The sequence below is a fragment of the Salvelinus fontinalis genome, chromosome 36, assembly GCF_029448725.1.
Source record: "Salvelinus fontinalis isolate EN_2023a chromosome 36, ASM2944872v1, whole genome shotgun sequence".
Classification (NCBI taxonomy): domain Eukaryota; kingdom Metazoa; phylum Chordata; class Actinopteri; order Salmoniformes; family Salmonidae; genus Salvelinus; species Salvelinus fontinalis.
In genome coordinates this window covers 8785882-8805991 of record NC_074700.1, presented here as the reverse complement: position 1 = coordinate 8805991, position 20110 = coordinate 8785882, and the positions used below count along the sequence as shown (strand labels likewise).

The following is a 20110-nucleotide window of genomic DNA, read 5'->3' as shown; positions in this document are numbered from 1 at the left end:
TTGTTATATTCCAACAGGTCTGTGTGTCCAGGAAAAGTGTCTCCTGGGAGAAAAACTCTCTATTAGAGGTTGACCGAGGCATGGCCGATTTCACGTTTTCATAATCGGTAATCAGCCTTTTTGGACGTCGATTATGGCCGATTACATTGCAATCCACAAGGAAACTGCATGGCAGGCTGACCACCTGTTACGTGAGTGCAGCGTCAAAAGGACCTTGTGGCTGCAAGGAGCCAAGGTAAGTTGCTAGCTAGCATTAAACTTATATTATAAAAAACAATCAGTCTTAACATAATCACTAGTTAACTGCACATGGTTGATGATATTACTAGTTTAACTAGCTTGTCCTGCGTTGCAAATAATCAATGCGGTGCCTGTTAATTTGTCATCGAATCACAGCCTACTTCGCCAAACAGTTGATGATTTAACAAGCGCATTCGTGAAAAAAGCACAATCGTTGCACAAATGTACCTAACCATAAACATCAATGCTTTTCTTAAAATCAATACACAAGTATATTTTTTTAAACCTGCATATTTAGTTAAAAGAAATTCATGTTAGCAGGCAACATAAACTAGGGAAATTGTGTCACTTCTCTTGCGTTCAGTGCAAGCAGAGTCAGGGTATATGCAACAGTTTGGGCCGCCTGGCTCGTTGCGAACCGTGTGAAGACCGTAATTAATTTGCCAGAATTTGACCTAATTATGACATAACATTGAAGGTTGTGCAATGTAACAGCAATATTTAGACTTAGGGTTGCCACCCGTTCGATAAAATACGTAACGGTTCCATATTTCACTGAAAGAATAAAGGTTTTGTTTTCTAAATGATAATTTCCGGATTTGACCATATTAATGAACAAAGGCTCGTATTTCTGTGTCTGATTTAATATTTGATAGAGCAGTCTGACTGAGCGTTGGTAGGCAGCAGCAGCAGGCTCGTAAGCATTCATTCAAACAACAATGCTTGAAGCACAGAGCTGTTTATGACTTCAAGCCTATCAACTCCCGAGATTAGGCTGGCAATACTAAAGGGCGATAAGAACATCCAATAGTCAAAGGTATATGAAATACAAATGGTATAGAGAGAAATAGTCGACATCATAATTCATATAACTACAACCTAAAACTTCTTAACTGGGAATATTGAAGAACTGGGAATATTGAACCACCAGCTTTCATATGTTCTCATGTTCTGAGCAAGGAACTTAAACATGAGCTTTTTTTACACGGCACATATTGCACTTTTACTTTCTTACCCAAACTGTGTTTTTGCATTATTTAAATTGAACATGTTTCATTATTTATTTGAGACTAAATAAATTTTATTTATGTATTATATTAAGTTCAAATAAAAGTGTTCATTGTTCATTCAGTATTGTTGTAATTGTCATTATTACAAATATATATATAAAATCGGTATCTGCTTTTTTTGGTCCTCCAATAATCGGTATCGGTGTTGAAAAATCATAAATCGGTCGACCTCTACTCTATATCTTTGTGTTCTACCTGGCAGTGGAGTCTGGCCTGTTCCCAGGTGGATGAGTTGGACTGGAGGAAGTACTGCCGCTCAGCTAAACAGCACACCACCAACACAGCTGGGAGGAGGGAGAGCGAAAACTCAAGATCATAGTCAGCTAACAGGCATTTTCCTCTTCAGTATGCTGATCAACGACCCTATTCAGCCAACTTAATGATGTATGGTTGATACTGATGTATGGTTGAATAACATGTTAAAATGTTATTTATTTTAGCTCCTATCATTCAGGCATGTATTCATAAAACATCTCAAAATAGGAGTGCTGATCGATGATCATTTTTGCCTTTTAGATCATAGACGCTTTATGAATACGGGTTTATCATTAGAAAGGTTAGTAAACTCACGCCACCGGTATTTCACATCAACACAACTGGGCGCCATTGGCTTTGTTTTATTTATGGAATGTCTTCAAATGATATTTTCATATGACGGAGAGCTACTCAAGGAAGTTTTGGATACATTATTCCCAAACAGATTATCCCTTATAAATGTCACTTGAAATAGAAAATAATTTAGCAATTATCTCATTCTTGCAGCATTCTTTGTGGTTTAAGCTGCCAAATACAATATTTGTTTCATAGATAGTACTCTTATCTACAATTGACGTACTGCTTGTTTCTTTACACCCTACAAGGTTCACCTTTAAAACGTTAATTTACACATGAGAATTAATGCATTTGTCAAAAGCAGGACTAAAACTCACCCCATAATAACAGATGTTGAATCCTGTCCATTCTTCAACTGATGGGATTTAGACTTCTTCGTTCTGGGTACCTATTTGGATATTCACACTTGAATACATTTAATCAGACAAGTAGCTGTTGAAATCCACAAAAAGTATCCAACATACAGATTTAAATCAGTATCACAAACCCTATCAAGAGGAACAAAATCAAACCAACTGCGGGCGCAACGTTTGATCTACTGAAATGTGCAGGAACCTTCTTCCTCACTCCTCCCGAACATAAATTCACCTATTGTGATGGTTAGGTTAGGTCATTTAAGGGAAATGGGAATTTAAATATGGGTAAACAGACTGCATTCAGAATGGGAGGGTGGAGGGAGAAGACTCACAGGGAGTATTATCGAAAAACATATGAAGAGCTCAAGAGAAACAAATTACATGGGATTAGGGCCAGGAGTTTTTCCAGAGACCTAACCTGGAAAAACATTGTGCCCTAGTTATTGTCTATGGCTATAACTGGTCAGGTTAAACTACTGTTCCAACATGGGATGTAATCATTAGTCCAAACAAGTTGCCAAACAGAACATTTGCAAATAAAACAAGAGTTTCTATTGAATAAATTCAGGTAGGTCCCTCCGCGTTCCGTTAAATAAACATTTTTACAACAGAATCGGTAATGAATACGCCTATGATTGTGTCACAACAAGCTATGGTGCCATCACCACAGCTTCTCTCGAATCAACAACCACTCCAATACAGATGTCAATAATCTAGATCAGTGTTTCTTAATGCTGGTCCCGCACATTTTTTCGCACTAGCACTTCACACCCGATTACACTAATCAAAGGTCCAATTAGTGGAATTAGGTGTGTAGAGCAACAGGCCAAAAATTATTTGCACACCTTTGTGTACCAAAGACCAGGATTAAGAAAAACGGATCTAGAATACCGGTGAAAACTACACTCGGTTGCCAGTTTATTTGGTACACCGCCCCGTTCACAAAAATGGTTCGCTCCTACAGGCAGTGAGTCACATAGTCATGACTTGCTATATGAAGCAGGCAGACAGGCATTCAGTTAGTGTTCGATTGAACGTTAAAATGGGCAAAACGAGTGACCTAAGCGACTTTGAGCGTGGTATGATCGTCGGTGCCTGGTGTGCCGGTTGTAGTATCTCAGAAACAGCCGGCCTCCTGGGCTTTGGTGCGACAGCTCGTTGAGAGGTCGAAGGAGAATGGAAAGCATCGTGCAAGCTAACAGGCGGGCCACAAACAGGAAAATAACTGCGCAGTTCAACACGGGTGTGCAGAACAGCACCTCAGAACACACAAGTCGCCAGTCCTTGTCACAAATGGGCTATTGCAGTTGACGACCACACCGGGTTCCACTCGTGAGCTAAAACCAAGAAACGGCTCCAGTGGGCACGCGATCACCAACACTGGACAATTGAGAAGTGGAAAAACGTTGCCTGGTCTGACAAATCTCGGTTCCTGTTGCATCATGCTGATGGTAGTCATGATTTGGAGTAAGCATGAGTCCATGGCCCCATCCTGCCTGGTGTCAATGGTACAGGCTGGTGGCAGTGGTGTACTGGTGTGGGGAATGTGTTCCTTGGACATGTTAGGTCTCTTAATACCAATTGAGCAAAAATGGCATGACCTGAAGAATTCAGGCGGTTCTGGAGGCAGGAGGGGAGTCTTGCCACAGTGTATATCCCTCCCATTTAAGAATGGCTCCAATAAGCAAATCAAATGGAAGTACAAAGACGTATTAGTTTCATGGATGCAAGACAGATACTTGGTTTTGCATTATTCCTCCAGACATGCAAAGCATGGACAATGTATGCTTGGCTAATGTGTACACACAGCAGTAGATACAAGGAATGGACAAGGGTCAAGTACATCTGAAATGCAAAGCTAGTTTACGACAGTACAAATGACGCTTGAAATTTGCCTTTGTGATCAAGCCAAGCCGGGCAGTACTGTGCTGGCCTGGTTACACATCCACCATAGTTGCTGGAACCATGATGGAAGCAATGTGAAAAATAATATATTTGGGCCCAGCACAGTTCGGGTCCATATGATGGTATAAAAATAGTCTTGTTACAGAGCCTTAACTAATAGAGTAGCTAGCCAGGACAAGCAAGATTTGGTTCTGGTTCCGAGATGTAAATGGGTCTCTCGTCACTCACCCATGTTACCTTGTTAAAAAAATAAAATAAAACTCAACAAAAGACTGAGGATTACAGTACTATTTAGGAAATTGCTTTTATTTTAATTTTTTTAAGATCCCTGAAATTTTTCCTTTTTCCCTAAACAAAATAGAGCATCATGTCTCAGCACCAAATGACATCAGCAAAAACAGCTTCCATCAGAAAACCATAAAGTAAACCAATATAAAATGTGTTTAATCAAGTATATCATATGCACAGTATCAGAACTCTGCATAGGAGAGAAAAGACATTGGACAAAACGCTGTAATTAGTAAAATAAAATAAAAACATTTATTAAAAACCAAGAAAAAAAACATTCTGAGAAGACAAAATCGTTTAACAGTTCCTAAAAGAACGTACAAAACTAGTTTCTAGATCAGCAGTACAAAAATGGGGGAAAAAGAAAGACCAATGCCTCAATAGGACCATGATTAACAGGGAACCAGGGCAAGGGTTCAGGGGGAGGAATGAAGGCAGTGGTTATGTTTAGCAGGTATCAAAAATACTAACAATACTAACTGGCCAATTAACTGGTAACAAAGCATAGTTTTTTGGCAGGTTTTAATTGGTCCAAATCATAAAAGCACAAGCTAAAGTGCTCTTTTGGGGCAGGTGAGGAGGAAGTCACACCAGATAGTTAAGGCAGTGGGGGGGGACCTACACTTAGGCACTTTGTATTGTACCGAAAGTGACTGGCATGGTGGTGGTCAGCCTATTTACCCAATCCAAACCCTAGGTTCTACACTTAGGCACTTTGTATTGTACTGAAAGTGACTGGCATGGTGGTGGTCAGCCTATTTACCCAATCCAAACCCTAGGTCCTACACTTAGGCACTTTGTATTGTACCGAAAGTGACTGGCATGGTGGTGGTCAGCCTATTTACCCAATCCAAACCCTAGGTCCTACATTTATGCACTTTGTATTGTACCGTAAGTGACTGGCATCTGAAATATGGTTAAAATTCTATAATTGTACTCAAGTACTATGAGAAGGTCTGGTAACACAAATTTCCTAGATGGTAAAGGTCCGGATGGATATTGTCATTTATCAGTGTAGTAACGAACCTCACCTTGCAACCCATGTAACCCCAAACTATTCACACCCCTCTTGTTGGCAGAGACATTTTTTGTAGTGTTAAAGCTCATTTCCCACAATTCTACACATTTTGCCATGCCTTGTGTGTTCATATGATACCAAGGGATATTATAATTTTTGGGGCGGGACCCAAAGTCCGTATTGACAACGTTCTGGTCCGGGTTTCAGGCCACGGTCAGCCTGTTGAGTATGGCTGCCTAGGTGGAGCCATTACCATCTTGCTAATACCTATCCTTTCAGACTTGTAAGAAGTGACTACATGTATTGCCTAGGGTTTGGTATTGGGCATTTACTTTGGAGTCACAATTTAATGTTGGTCTGGAATACAGTAGGGAAGGGCTGAGGTGTCCTGGCCTTAGTCCGAGTCGCTCCTCTCCTCCTTTGTAAGCATCCGTTTTCCACTCTTTGGAGCAAACGCTTCTTGCTTGCGGCTCTTTGCGAAACTGAGAAAGAAAATACAGGACAAACATCGAAGGTGAGACAGTTTTAGAATTGAGAGGATAGATGGAGGAAATGAGGGATTAATACACAAGTGGGACAGGGGCATTTTAGGGAGAAGTTCCCGTCATCAAAATGTCTGCTGTTGGTAGCTTACCCTTTCTTCTTGTATTTCTCCTGCTCAGCGGGAGGAATGCGGTCCACCAGCTCCAGACTGTCGTTGATCTTCTTGAGCCACTCATAGCGCTGTCTTCCACGAACCTGAGAGAAAGAGAGTGAGGGATTTTTTTTTTTTAAATGGGCACCTGTCATGACTCTCTCCTTGGTGAGGATTACAGGATGACAGATAGCCCAAACCCCCTCTCTACCAGAGGGGGAGTTGGCCGGGTTTTATGACGTAACGACCGGTCGTAAACTTTCTCTTGCACTGCAGTATGGAGAAGTTAAAAATCCCTTCGCTACAACAGAGAGACTTTGTTTGATGTTTTGGCAATGAACATTGGGACAATATATTTCAATCTCCAAATGTTGGGAATTATGACAGATGTAATATGGAAAATGTATGTATATTTTGTGATGTCATTAAAATAATTAGTAAGACTATAACAAGAACTATAATTCTGTAAGTGTACACCTAGTGATCAGGTTTGCATCTAAATGTTGTATAATTTATTTTAAGTATAAGAATACTTTTGAAATCAGAAATGTGATTTTAGCCTTCTAAATGAGATAATGGCTTTTCATATAAACCTTGGCCAAGTCAGTAACCACGCGAGCACAGTCGTTGTGTCAACAAGATGGAACCACCTTTCAGACCAATGTCCTTAAAAAGGACTCGCTGAAGAATTAACATATTAGACCAGACAGCGTGGAGTGGTGGCTACTTGGCTGGAAATTAGAGGTCGACCGATTATGATTTTTCAACGCTGATACCGATTGGAGGACCAAAAAAGACGATACGATTAAATCGGCCAATTTTTATTTTAATAATGACAATTACAACAATACTGAATGAACACTTATTTTAACTTAATATAATACATCAATAAAATCAATTTAGCCTCAAATAAATAATGAAACATGTTAAATTTGGTTTAAATAATGCAAAAACAAAGTGTTGGAGAAGAAAGTAAAAGTGCAATATGTGCCATGTAAGAAAGCTAACGTTTAAGTTCCTTGCTCAGAACATATGAAAGCTGGTGGTTCCTTTTAACAAGAGTCTTCAATATTCCCAAGTAAGAAGTTTTAGGTTGTAGTTATTATAGGACTATTTCTCTCCATACCATTTGTATTTCATTAACCTTTGACTATTGGATGTTCTTATAGGCACTTTAGTATTGCCAGTGTAACAGTATAGCTTTCCGTCCCTCTCCTCACTCCTACCTGGGCTCGAACCAGGAACACAACGACAACAGCCACCCTCGAAGCAGCGTTACCCATGCAGAGCAAGGGGAACAACCACTCCAAGTCTCAGAGCGAGTTACGTTTGAAACGCTATTAGCGCGCACCCCGCTAACTAGCTAGCCATTTCACATCGGTTACACCAGCCTAATCTTGGGAGTTGATAGGCTTGAAGTCATAAACAGCTGCTGGCAAACGCACGAAAGTGATGTTTGAATGAATGCTTACGAGCCCGCTGCTGCCTACCATCGCTCAGTCAGACTGCTCTATCAAATCATAGACTTAGTTATAACATGATAACACACAGAAATACGAGCCTTAGGTCATTAATATGACCGAATCCGGAAACTATCATCTCGAAAACAAGACGTTTATTCTTTCAGTGAAATACGGAACCGTTACGTATTTTATCTAACGGGTGGCATCCACAACTCTAAATATTCCTGTTACATTGCACAACCTTTAATGTTATGTCATAATTACGTAAAATTCTGGCAAATTAGGCGGCCCAAACTGTTGCATATACACTGACTCTGCGTGCAATGAACGCACGAGAAGTGACAATTTCACCTGGTTAATATTGCCTGCTAACCTGGATTTATTTTAGCAAAATATGCAGGTTTAAAATATATACTTCTGTGTATTGATTTTAAGAAAGGCATCGATGTTTATGTTAGGTGCACATTGGAGCAACGATATGCACCGCATCGATTATATGCAACGCAGGACACGCTAGATAAACTAGTAATATCATCAACCATGTGTAGTTATCTAGTGATTGATTGATTGTTTTTTATGAGATAAGTTTAATGCTAGCTAGCAACTTAACTTGGCTTACTACATTCGTGTAACAGGGAGTCTCCTCGTGGAGTGCAATGTAATCAGGTGGTTAGAGCGTTGGACTAGTTAACTAAGGTTGCAAGATTGAATCCCCCGAGCTGACAAGGTAAAAATCTGTCGTTCTGCCCCTGAACGAGGTAGTTAACCCACCGTTCCTAGGCCGTCATTGAAAATAAGAATGTGTTCTTAACTGACTTGCCTAGATAAATAAAGAATAAATAAAGGCGAAAAAATAAATAATAATAATATCATCGGCCAAATCGGTGTCCAAAAATACCGATTTCCGATTGTTATGAAAACTTGAAATCGGCCCTAATTAAAATTGGCCATTCCGATTAAATCGGTCGACCTCTACTGGAAATGGTTAAAACTACAAGACCAGAAAATAGTAAGACCCTCTGAAACTCTCGACGAGTGATGAAGGTAAAGACTAGACTAAGACATGCACCGCCTGCAGCTCTGCATGTAATGTAGTCTAGGACAACTGACCAAGACGAGAGGGAAGGACAAATTCCTCACCATCATAGGTACCTCTGAGGTATCTATCCTAACGAACACTCCCAGACAAAGATGCCTACAACTAAGGACATTGTGACCTCTGGTGGACAACCAGAGACTTACACAACCAGAGACTTACACCGAACCACTTCCCATAGACGGATCGAGTTCAACAGAGACGACAAAGACCTCCACGTGTAGATGTATACATTGCAATTATTTTTGAATGAGCGGTCGTTCATGTGCAAAGTATTCATATTCCCATGAGCATAGCTTCCACATGTATGTATAATTAAGTCCACTCTCTGTCTCTCCCGCTCTCTTTCCCCACCCCCTTTCCGATGTGTAACAAGCCGTCATGTCGGGTTAGTCCACTAGGGACTTTTCATTGCATTACGTTAGTAATCATTATAAGCTATACTGCGTGTGTTTATGTAATTCTGTGTGATTATTTAGTTAGTTAATAAATAATTAAGCCAATGTGTGTGTCACTGATTCATCACTTAGGCTAGAGTTCAGAATGAGACTGATATGAGGAAGTGATTGATTGATGACTGGTATGATATCAATATATTCTTGAGTTATTTCGGGAAACGGTAACTCATCAAATAAACTTCTCCCCTGGGGGCCCAAATTACTAATTAATCAATTGTTACATGATTAATTTAATTGAGTAATAATTCAACGTAGAAGGTAATTATTCAATGAATAGCAGTCATCACATTAATGGTAGTCACGTCACACCTTATCACAAGAATGAAAAATAGAGATATACAAATTATCCCACCCAAAAGTGTGTTGGCCTGCATGTGTGTGAGGTCCCCCCTACCTGCAACAAGAATACATTGTCCTTGTCTTCATCCTCAGTGCTAGAGCCGCTCTTGATCTTCTTACTGGTTCCCGGAGGCGGCAGGGCCTGTTGGGACTCTGAGGGGAAAGGAGACACGGTCAACAGTGACATAGGAGACAAGGAAAGGAGGCCAGTTAATATTGTTGGAACATGGCCCCAGTCTTACTTCTCTTGGTGCCGTTGGTGTTCTTGGTCCCGTTCAGAGCTTTGTTAGCGTTCTCTTCCTCGGTCTTGCGGTCCCGGCCGGGGCAGGCACAGACTCGGACCTCAAAACAACGACGACCCAAAACCTGACCACTAGAGCGAGGAGAGGGGTAGAGAAGTGAGAGTTAGGGGGAACAAACGAGGGGACCCAAACACATTATCACAGATGTAAAGCGAATTCAGACTTACACTCCCACAGAAAAGAGAGCGCTTGACATATATACGCACACAAATAAGGACGAGACTCAGACAAAGATTTTCCAGTATGAACAAACACAGTGAGAAGGGGTAAGGAGAGAGACTTACTCCTGGGTCTCCAGCGTCAGGATGGTGAGGATGGGCCGTCGGTTCATACCACCCATGCAACTGGAGTTGCACATGAAGTTCAGGAGAACAGTAGTTGCCTCAGAGCCCAGCTATACAAAGTGAAGATGAAAATATACATGTATGTTTAAGTGCAATTAATTATAAACTGATGAAAGTGTCAAGCAAACTGACGATTCATCTTTTATATTATAAATAATACAGGAGACCAGAGGAGGGGGGGGGGGTATACCTGAGGAGGCTCATAAGGCAGCAGCACGCTCTGACGCTTGGTGTTGCCATCCTCCAGGTACTGAGCCCGCTGGCTCCCCTCCACCCTGATCAGGTGACTGCGGTGGGTCACACCTGACAGGAAACAGGAAGTAAACAGGAAGTGAGGGGGGGTAAAGAGTCCTCTCAGAACTTCCTGGGACCATCTTTTACACGAGGGGGAAGTTATGCCTTGCAGGGCTGCCAACTTTAGGAGACAGCTTGCAATGAGATTTCCTATTGTGAATATCATTGGCGCCAGCGTGTCTTAGGGGACCGATACCCAATATTTTCCTTACAAAAAAAAAACCGATACCAATAACCAATATTTAACATTTTAGAGACCTTTTACGCATTCTAGTGCAGTTAAATAGTTAACACACACACACACGAACGCAGCGGTCTAAGGCACTGCATCTCAGTGCAAGAAGCGTCACTACAGTCCCTGATTCAAATCCAGGCTGTATCACATCCGGACGTGATTGGGAGTCCCATAGTGCGGCACACAATTGGCCCAGCGGCGTCCGTGTTTGGCCTGGGGTAGGCCGTCATTGTAAATAAGCATTTGTTCTTAACTGACTTGACTAGTTAAGGTTACACACACACACACATCAAAAAAGTAATTTTGTTGGCATTTATGCATGTCCCCATTACCAGTAAAACATAATCAAAACCTATTTCTTTCACTTACTTGCTGTGCTGTTTCGTTGTTCATAGAAATCCTGGTTGAGAATGAAACGACTGAACAAATTAACAACGAAACGGCAAGTAGGTGAAAGAAATATACTATTTAACGTGTCAAATAACCTTGTTGACCAATCAGGACCTGAACATGACTGCACGTCACAATAATTTAAGGTGTTGATACATTTTTTACATAGTTATTACACATTGATTACACTATCACTCGTATTTCATGTCACAACGATTCATCGATACGTATGCTATGATGCTGGTGAAGTTGTCTCACGCACCTACAATGTTGGTCATAAAAAAATAAGCTTGCTAGCTCATGGCTGCAAACAAAGTTCTTTCCCAAAAACATAGCAAAACGACAATCTGTTTCAGTAGCTATAGTTAGCTAGCTAACTATATAGCTAGGTGTCATCTAAAATAACCTAATTTATAAGACAGTTCTTATTTTAATTAATGGTGGTCGGACCCATCTATGTGAAGCTAGCCACAATAAGGATTAGCCACAATAGTGGACTTTGCGGTTAACCTTCAAAATACAAGTATGAGATAATTCTACTATTTGTATTCATTTACATCACTGTCAATGACATACTTTTATTTTGAAGGCTAACCGCAAATTCCACTATTGTGCCTAATCCTTATTGTGGCTAGCTTCACAACACATAACCCGGTCCGGTCGAGCCTCAATAGCCAGATGAAAATAGCTGGCTGCTTATAACATTAGCTTTGGGCAACAGGGTTAAGTAGCTTGCTAGCTATTTATTTTCATGAACTGAAGTTCAATTTCAATAGGCGAACAACAAGTGGCTACCTAGCTAATACTTACAAGGATTCCTAAATCATTGCTAAGTATAATGAAAATGAATACAGTTTTTACTCATCATTGTTTCAGGCTGGTTGTATTGGTGCTAGCTAGGTACCAAGCTAAAAGATAGATACCCCAGAAGTTGCGGTCGAACAAATGATGCTTTATTACCAACACGGTATTGTAAACACATCATTCGTGGCCGGTGTTTGCATCATTCGTGGCCATTGTTTTGTACAGCTTTGACAGTGCTACTGTACCTTTTTTTACACGCAAAGACCCAAACGGCGTTCCATAGTATGCATGTCGTGAAGCTAATAGCAGTGACGCTATTACTGTGTAACTCCAGTAGGGCAACGTGAAAAATAACTCACTTGGTAGTGTTAACCGGTGCTCGACTAGTCGGCGAAAGCCAACATCACCCACGACAGAGAATGGTTGATTATCAAGGGCAATGAATTCCATTATCTTGGCATTAATGGATTTCGCATTTGAGTTGTCTCGCTGAAATTTTGTTACCATTTCAAATGACTGCTTGACTTGATTGCTCGAGCCACACAGCAGACATTGTGGGCTAATTTAGGAATGCTATGTTGCACGTACAGCGCAAAATTTTAGATGGCGTAATTACGTCATGTACCTTCGTTATATAGGTATGCACATCAGCTTTGACATCAGTTTTGCATATTGACGTTAAACTAGACCGGCCGATACCAAGGTCGACATTTTTAGCTATATCGGCCGATTCCGATATGTTCATCGATATACCGTGCGTCCATAACGTAAATATGTAATCCGTTTGGGTGAACTATCCCTTTAAAATAGGACCTAGAGGTAGCTCACCAAGATGGTTGGCCACCCCTGATCTACGTTTCCTAAATACTGGGAGTTTGAATATGCTCATATGACATTTGATTTGTACAAATTATCCCACATTCAAGACAAATCAAAATGAACACACATCTTCAGGTGGTTGAGACTGATTTGTAAAACCTTGCCATCTTACTCTAAAAAGGTAATATCTGTTAATACATGCCTACCATTTCTGCACAATACTAAAATGACAAAACAGAATATTTGAGGCAAGGGGCATTTCAAGAGAGCCTATTCTCATTTTATGATTTAGCCTATACTCAACACGGTCCATAAATGCATAGCCCTCAATTTTTTTTATAATCAAAGACAAGTTGACATATCAGATTTCAAATAGCCTAATTACACCAGAAAAATTGGTAAGAAGTGAAATAATAAAAGTATGGGGAATAACACTAGTGTTCTTGCTGAGATAAGCACACTAATTAGTCTATATTTTAGCACATTGTTGGGGATGGGAATTGTTCTAATTACTTACATTAGCTATTGTGAAAGACAAAATTAATTAAACAGATAATACAATCTCCTGAAAACAAGATGACATAGCCTAAATCTGCCCCTACACCTAACCCAAAACGATCTTTCAATGTATTGATTTCAAACTAGAATCAGTTACACATTTGGGTTCACAATCGGTTTGGGCAAAATAAGGTTCATCATACAGTTAAGACAAATCAGGTGACTCTACCAGATTCCAGCTGAATACTGAATGTTCATTCATTACAACCTAATGAATCTAGTGAGAAATTGTATCAGTCTGCTTAACTCTCAACATGGGCAAATGACTTACTATCTAACTCACTTTAGAATTTTTACCTCAAGACTAAAACACACACCTTCATAGCTGTCAGACGTGCTCTGGTGGTGGGGGCAGCGGCTGACCACTTCGGACACGTGCTCTGACTTCTTGTAGATGGCGGTGGCACGGAGGATGGCTCCTGGCGGGGGCTCCTTGGTGGTCAGCACCTCCACCGGGCAGGTCTTAGCCCGCTGGCAGTACAGCTTGATCAGCTGCACAGAATACTGGGGAGGGAGGGAAACATTGAGCAATCAGTATTTTGTCCCAGAGGAATTTCACTTTGTGAAAGAATAAAAGATGTGAATTGATTTTACGAAGATTTTTTTTTACACTTGCTTAATTACTTGTCACAGGTAGTCACTATCAAAGTTCATACAAATACAAGTGTGGAAAAACACCCGTAGGAATTAATAGGAACAATATATTGCTTTACAATTATATTCTAAATAAATCATAAATACCTTAACAAAAAAGATGCATTTTAACCCTTGTTTGTAACATGCCCGGTCATGTCAGACCCATACTTTATTGCAACCAGCCTGCAACTCCTCAGTTACAATCATAGAGAGAGGATTCGAGTGCCAAAAGCCCATTTTAGCATGGGCAGTACCATTGAGGATTTTCAGCATTTCAACAGACAACTGGGTGGGACTTCCTATGGCAGGTTTCCCCAACTGGCAGGCCGCAGGTCAAATGGTTTTATTTGCCCCCCAAGCTCTGAGCCAAAAAACTATATTCCCATGCATAAGAGACACGTGATCATATACAAATGTAAGCAAGGTTTGAAATAATTATGTTTTAGTCAAATATCTAGTTTGGGCTTCTTGCAGTCAATTTTCAGCCAACAAATTAATTTAACAATGTTACAGCCCACCGACCATCTGCTGAAGAGGAAAAAATAAATAAATATATATATATATTAGCCCGCAGCTGAATCTAGTTGACCCCTGTCCTATGGGTTAAGGAAGGATCATATAATTCCATCCAGGTCACCAGGAGTGATAGCCACCAAATTATTTATACTTGTGAGGAAACATTGCATAACGGCAGGTGGCAGTAAACCGCCAACCTTGGCTTTATACCCGCCCTAACAACACACTCTAGGTGGCAGTGTGCAGTCTTTCAGTTAGTTTGCCAAATAGAAGTAGAAGAAAATGTACTACTTTAAAAATGGAGATGGCCTCAATGGCACTGTCCGTGCTCTCACAGGCGCAATAATGGGACACATCAAATTAATAAAATTATATTTTTATTTAACTAGGCAAGTCAGTTAAGAACAAATTCTTCTTTACAACGACGACCTACCCCGGCCAACAATGATGTGATATCTAAGTCGATGGTTCCAATGAATGAGTTGCAGGGGGCGTTCATTTGAAGGCAGAGCAGCCTAACCACAAGACTAATAGACCTATCATAGCACGCTGGCATGTGAGTCGCCGTGGAAACCATTGTGCTATTGGCTGTTTTAATCCAAATACTTTAACCAAAACCTTGAGTTTTAGCAAATTGTCACGAACTGGATTCCACTTGAATGCAACCACGGAGAATCAGAATGAATGGAATAACTTGTCTCCGTCTGAGGTATGGTAACCACAATTTACTGTAATTGATTGGAGACCATTAATTTAAACAGGTTATACACAATCTTAATATTAATTATCGTTGTGATAAAGCCATTCATAAAATATTTCTTCATCCAGGCGAAAAGGCAGCATAAAACATTTAATATTAATTCTAAAAGTTATGTTCATCAAATTGAAGGAGAATATATATCAGTGAATGTACAGTGAGCCTGGGCTTCTAAGGGTAGGTTGTGTCTCATTCCTATTGCAGTGCTGTTTAATCCTTTACACTCGAGGGAACTGCTCTAAATGGATTGGGCTACATTGAAACGTTTCCTACAGAAGAAAAGTTAAAATATGTTAAGCTTTCACAAGGACATTCGTAGAAACAGATCGTAATTTCTGCGTGTTCCGCTGTGAATTTAATTCAAAATAGACAAACTTCAGAACAACCCAGGGTATGACGCCATGTCATCTTGTAACTATATCAAACGGTGATCATAAATGTTGACACTGTATATGACCGGAGTTTTATGACACGTAAATGTGAAGTGCACATTTGGACTCGCAGGTGTTTTACTTGCTTGTATGACATCAAAGGGTCATTTATAATAATCCTCAACGTCTCAGCTTTCAAAATACATCGAGTCCTCTTAATTTACAAAATCTCCCGCAGACAAAAAAAATGTGCTAGTTGACCAATTAGTGGGAGGGATGGGGGCAACGTCTTGTCGCATGCGGTGCTCAAGTTCAGAACATCTGTCAGTCAAAACCCATACAGCGCCGTTACTGTACAGCCACAGCACTCCATTTTAGGTGTTTATTAGTGCCAGAATTTTCCATCGATATATGGGTACTAGTGTAAAGGGTTAAGACTCAGCTGTAACAGGAAACAGGTCCTGTTCATCTTGAGGGTCAAATGAAAATTACATTGAAAACACATTCTCTTATGCTTTAGGTGGGTTACAGGAGATCAACAGCAACATAGAAAACAAACAAAAAGAAAAGTAATTCTAAAAAAGCATGACTTGGGGGGGAAGTGAAATGTGGCTCCAATACCTCAGTAAGGCCTACCAGTAGTCACTTGACAGCTCAAGACTTTGCTTACAAGTAACCTACTTGTAGCATACAATATTAGTGCTTTTAACGCCTGTGTATTTAGGCATGTGCAGTAAGCCATATGCATGACACTCACGGTGGAGGTGACAGACTTGGCGGTGCCAGACTTGTGGAAGCGCAGCTGGAAGCCGTGCTCCCCCGGGTAGTCGATGGTGGAAGGTACGGTGGCGGCGGGGGGAGGCACGATGTCCAGGGGCGACATCGAGGGCTCCACGGCCAGAGGCTCAGGCAGCTCAAACAGCCCCTCGTCAAAGTCCTCGTGGAAGGTGGCCTCGGGAAGTACGGGAGCGAGCTGTAAGGGATGTATACGCATGCCATTTATGAAGTTAGCAGTTGCTTTTTGGATTTCTGCCTGAATAGTTAAAAAGATTAGTGTCCAGGCTAACCATGTATGGATATCAAATTGTCTGACAAAAGCACAACCAAAAAGATCTAGTCAAAGCCAAACAATCACTGCACTACTAAGGGGGAGAAAGCATCGAGTCCATTCTAAAAGGTGTGGTATCATAAAAATATTTCCTTTACATCAGGATGTAGACAAACTTACCGAGACATCCATGTCAGACCAGTTTCCAGTCCCAAACGGTGGAATATTGGACCCCTGAGTAATCATGCTAAAGAAAGGAGATACAAATCACAGTACAAGTAAGTATTAGCTAAAAGTAGAAGAGGTACTGTAATACATTAATGAAGTCTCTGGGCTTCCACTCACACGCAACCATCTCTGTCCAGTCTTAAGTCTAGAAGTAGCTACATTGGTAGTCCTAAACATAATGATATGTCTGTGGGTTCTAAAGTTTGTTCAAAACTTACTTGGTCTCCCAAAGCTGCTGGAAGGACCCCTGGCTCATGGGGAAGCTCAACTCCTGCTCTTCCATCCTGTATCCGTTCATTCTCTCGACTGCTCACTGGACCGATGGGAGGAGAGGACTGGACACAGGGACTCTATGCAGGAGATGAAGAAAGGCGATCCGATCTAGGAGAGAGAACACCCATGTGATTAAACCAAATAATACTAATTGTTGTAGCTATGTGTCTTCAAAACAATTAGTCAATGGGATGACAAAAGGGGGACCAGTGGGAAAGTGTGGTGAAAGGGGGACCAGTGGCTTTGAAAGGAAAGCAGACATGTGCAGCTGGAATGCAGCCCAGAAGATGTGGAGAAGAAATCAGAACATAGAATGCAGCGGGAGGGTCTGGTTCACATAGACAAGAATTGGGTCAGACTGCTCTGGTAATGACTTTGACAAGGTTGGCAATTATATAAGATACAGTATTTAATTAAGAGTTGTGTAGGCTAGTAGTTAGCTAGGTGAGAAATGGTGTCACGGTATTAGGCTAATCTTTGTTTATCAAGTGCCTAGATAACTATCCTATGTTTCATCAATAAATAATTCCTCTAAAATCTAACTCAAAGTTAATCGACATTTTGGCATATTTAACAAGCTAACCCTACCCTCCTCGACTAGTACTGGCTTTACAAAATGTTGACTAGTTGGGGTTTCAAAAAAAAATGTGACGTTGTATAGTTAACGTTAGCTAGCTAACCTTATATTGCAACATTGCATCACCTAGATAGCAAGTTGGTTGCTGAACGAATAACATTCAATTCTGAATTAAAAGTTGCATAAGTGAATCAACAGCCTGCTACCTAGTCGTCTTAAATATTTTACGAGGGACTAACAAGTTAAATAAATTATTGTACAAGTCAAGTGCCGGTCTAGCATGTTGCCCTAAATTAGCTAACGTTAGTTAGGTAAGTTAAACGTTAGCGTTACAGTAGCCACTCAAAACAGTCGAAAAAGTAAGCGACTCGTGAACATCTAAATCCCATGTCATAACTACCTACAATATGTAGTAGTTACATATTTATACACCAATACAAGATGCAAACTTTAGCCACCAACTTGCTACATTTAACGTTACCTAGCTAGCTCAACAGTGAGCTTGGCTGGCTTCGTCGGAATCCCGGAGGCGATTGACGACGTGCAAACTTTTATTCACTAAAAAATATTATCCTACGCTGTCTTATATAATGTAATTGTATACCTCGCCTCCTGGTGATGAATATTTTCTTACCGCACCTCGGTTCTCTGTCAATGCAAAGATGTCAAAGAAACAGCAACTCTGTAGCAGCTAGAAAGCAATATGTTTTCCAGTGAAAAGCGTGCGTTTCGGGGATTTCCAGAAAACCAGACTGGAGGAAGGGAGGGCCACGCAGAGTTCACAGGCCTCCAATCAGAGGTGCGCCCATCGAGGTGTGTTTTTTTTTGTATGAAATAGCGCGAAATGTTCCAAATAAAATCATAACTGGATATATTTACATCATGACAGCGCAAAGTTTCTAAACCATACTGTACTATCTTTGAGGATCGTGCGGAAATTATACTGACTGAAATGCAGGAAGGAGGGAAACAGTGTCACTAGCCAGGTTTCCATCCAATTGGACAGATTTTCATGCGAATATTCTAAAATCTGCATTAAAACCAATATGCGCATTTTCTCACCAGGATGTTTCCATCAAATTGACTTGTCTCAGATTAAAGGCTGTGTGTGATGACAAAGTGCACATAAAAATACCTTTTGCGGTTATTATTTTTCCCATGTACTGAATAAAAAAGACAAGTTTATTGAGTTTCCATCGCATTTTCTATTCAATCTAAAAAATTAAAAGATTCCTAGAGGATCCTTTAAGGCAGGGGTATTCAACTCTTACACCATGAGGTCCCGGAGCCTGCTGGTTTTCTGTTCTACCGAATAGTTAATTGCACCTACCTGGTGTTCCAGGTCTAAATCAGTCCGTGATTAGAGGGGAACAATGAAAAAATGCAGTGGTACTGGCTTCAAGGTCCAAAGTTGAGTTTGAGGGCTTTAGGGGTTCTTCTAATTGAAACTGTGGGGGGAACACTTATAAATTCTCCAGGGGCGCAACTTTGGTTTTAGAAGTGTGTGTGTGTGGGGGGGGGGGGGGGGGGGGGGGGGGGGGGGGGGGGGGTATATATAATCTATATACAGTACCAGTCAAAAGTAGAATAATAGTGAAGACATCGAACCTATGAAATAACACATATGGAGTCATGTAGTAACCAAAAGAAGTGTTAAAGTAGCCACCCTTTGTATTGATGTATCACGGACGTGTGGAGAGACGGACCAAGGCGCAGGGTGATTAAAGTTCCACATCTTTTAATAAAGCAAAAAAACAAGAAACAAACAACGAACCGTGACATCAGTGGTGCTACACGCACTAACTCAAAACAATATCCCACAAAGCAGGTAGGAAAAGGGAACCCTTAAGTATGATCCCCAGTTAGAGACAATGAACATCAGCTGCCTCTAATTGGGAACCATACCAAGAGCATCAACATAGAAACATATAACCTAGAACACCCCCTAGTCACGCCCTGACCTACTACACCACAGAGAACCAAGGGCTCTCTATGGTCAGGGCGTGACAGCCCCCCCCCCCAAAGATGCGGACTTCAGCCGCAAAACCTGAACCCAAATGGGGAGGGTAGGGGGGGGTGACTAGTGTCGGTGGCGGCTCCGGTGCATGTCTTAACCCCCGCCCAGACCCCGGATCTGGCCATGGCGCCGGGCTGAACGCTGTGCCTGGACTGGAAACCGGCGCTGAAGAAGGCTCCGGCCATGGAGCTGGGTTGGAGCCGTACCTGGACTGGGCACCAGTGCAGAGGAAGGCTCCTGCCCTGGAGCTTGACTGGACGCCGTGCCTGGACTGGGCATCGGCGCAGAGGAAGGCTCCTGCCCTGGAGCTAGACTGGACGCCTTGCCTGGAAGCTCCGGACTGTTGACCCTCGCTGGAGGTTCCAGACCATTGACCATCGCAGGAGGTTCCGGACTGTGGACCGTTGCAGGAGGTTCCGGACTGTGGACCGTCGCAGGAGGTTCCGAACTGTGAACCCTCGC

The 20110-nt window shown here is 41.4% G+C and overlaps 1 protein-coding gene across 1 annotated transcript; it reads right to left on the bottom strand.

Annotated features, from left to right (window-relative positions):
- Positions 1-4456: 4456 nt before the first annotated feature.
- LOC129835175 (cellular tumor antigen p53-like) lies at positions 4457-18436 on the bottom strand. The gene is made up of 11 exons (XM_055900612.1): positions 18236-18436; positions 17000-17162; positions 16734-16800; positions 16263-16478; positions 13543-13729; positions 10316-10428; positions 10066-10175; positions 9722-9852; positions 9535-9632; positions 6124-6227; positions 4457-5971 (listed from the first exon to the last, which is right to left on the bottom strand). The coding sequence occupies exons 2-11, from the start codon at positions 17077-17079 to the stop codon at positions 5884-5886; spliced, it is 1194 nt and encodes a 397-aa protein (XP_055756587.1). The 5' UTR covers positions 17080-17162; positions 18236-18436; the 3' UTR covers positions 4457-5883.
- Positions 18437-20110: the final 1674 nt, after the last annotated feature.

Excerpts from the sequence above, each read along its gene's own strand:
- LOC129835175 (XM_055900612.1), bottom strand. The coding sequence starts at position 17,079 with ATGAACGGATACAGGATGGAAGAGCAGGAGTTGAGCTTCCCCATGAGC. Across the intron at positions 9,853-10,065 it reads CTGACGCTGGAGACCCAGGA|TGGTCAGGTTTTGGGTCGTC; the intron begins GTAAGTCTCTCT and ends TCCTCGCTCTAG. Across the intron at positions 6,228-9,534 it reads ACAATGTATTCTTGTTGCAG|GTTCGTGGAAGACAGCGCTA; the intron begins GTAGGGGGGACC and ends TCTTTCTCTCAG.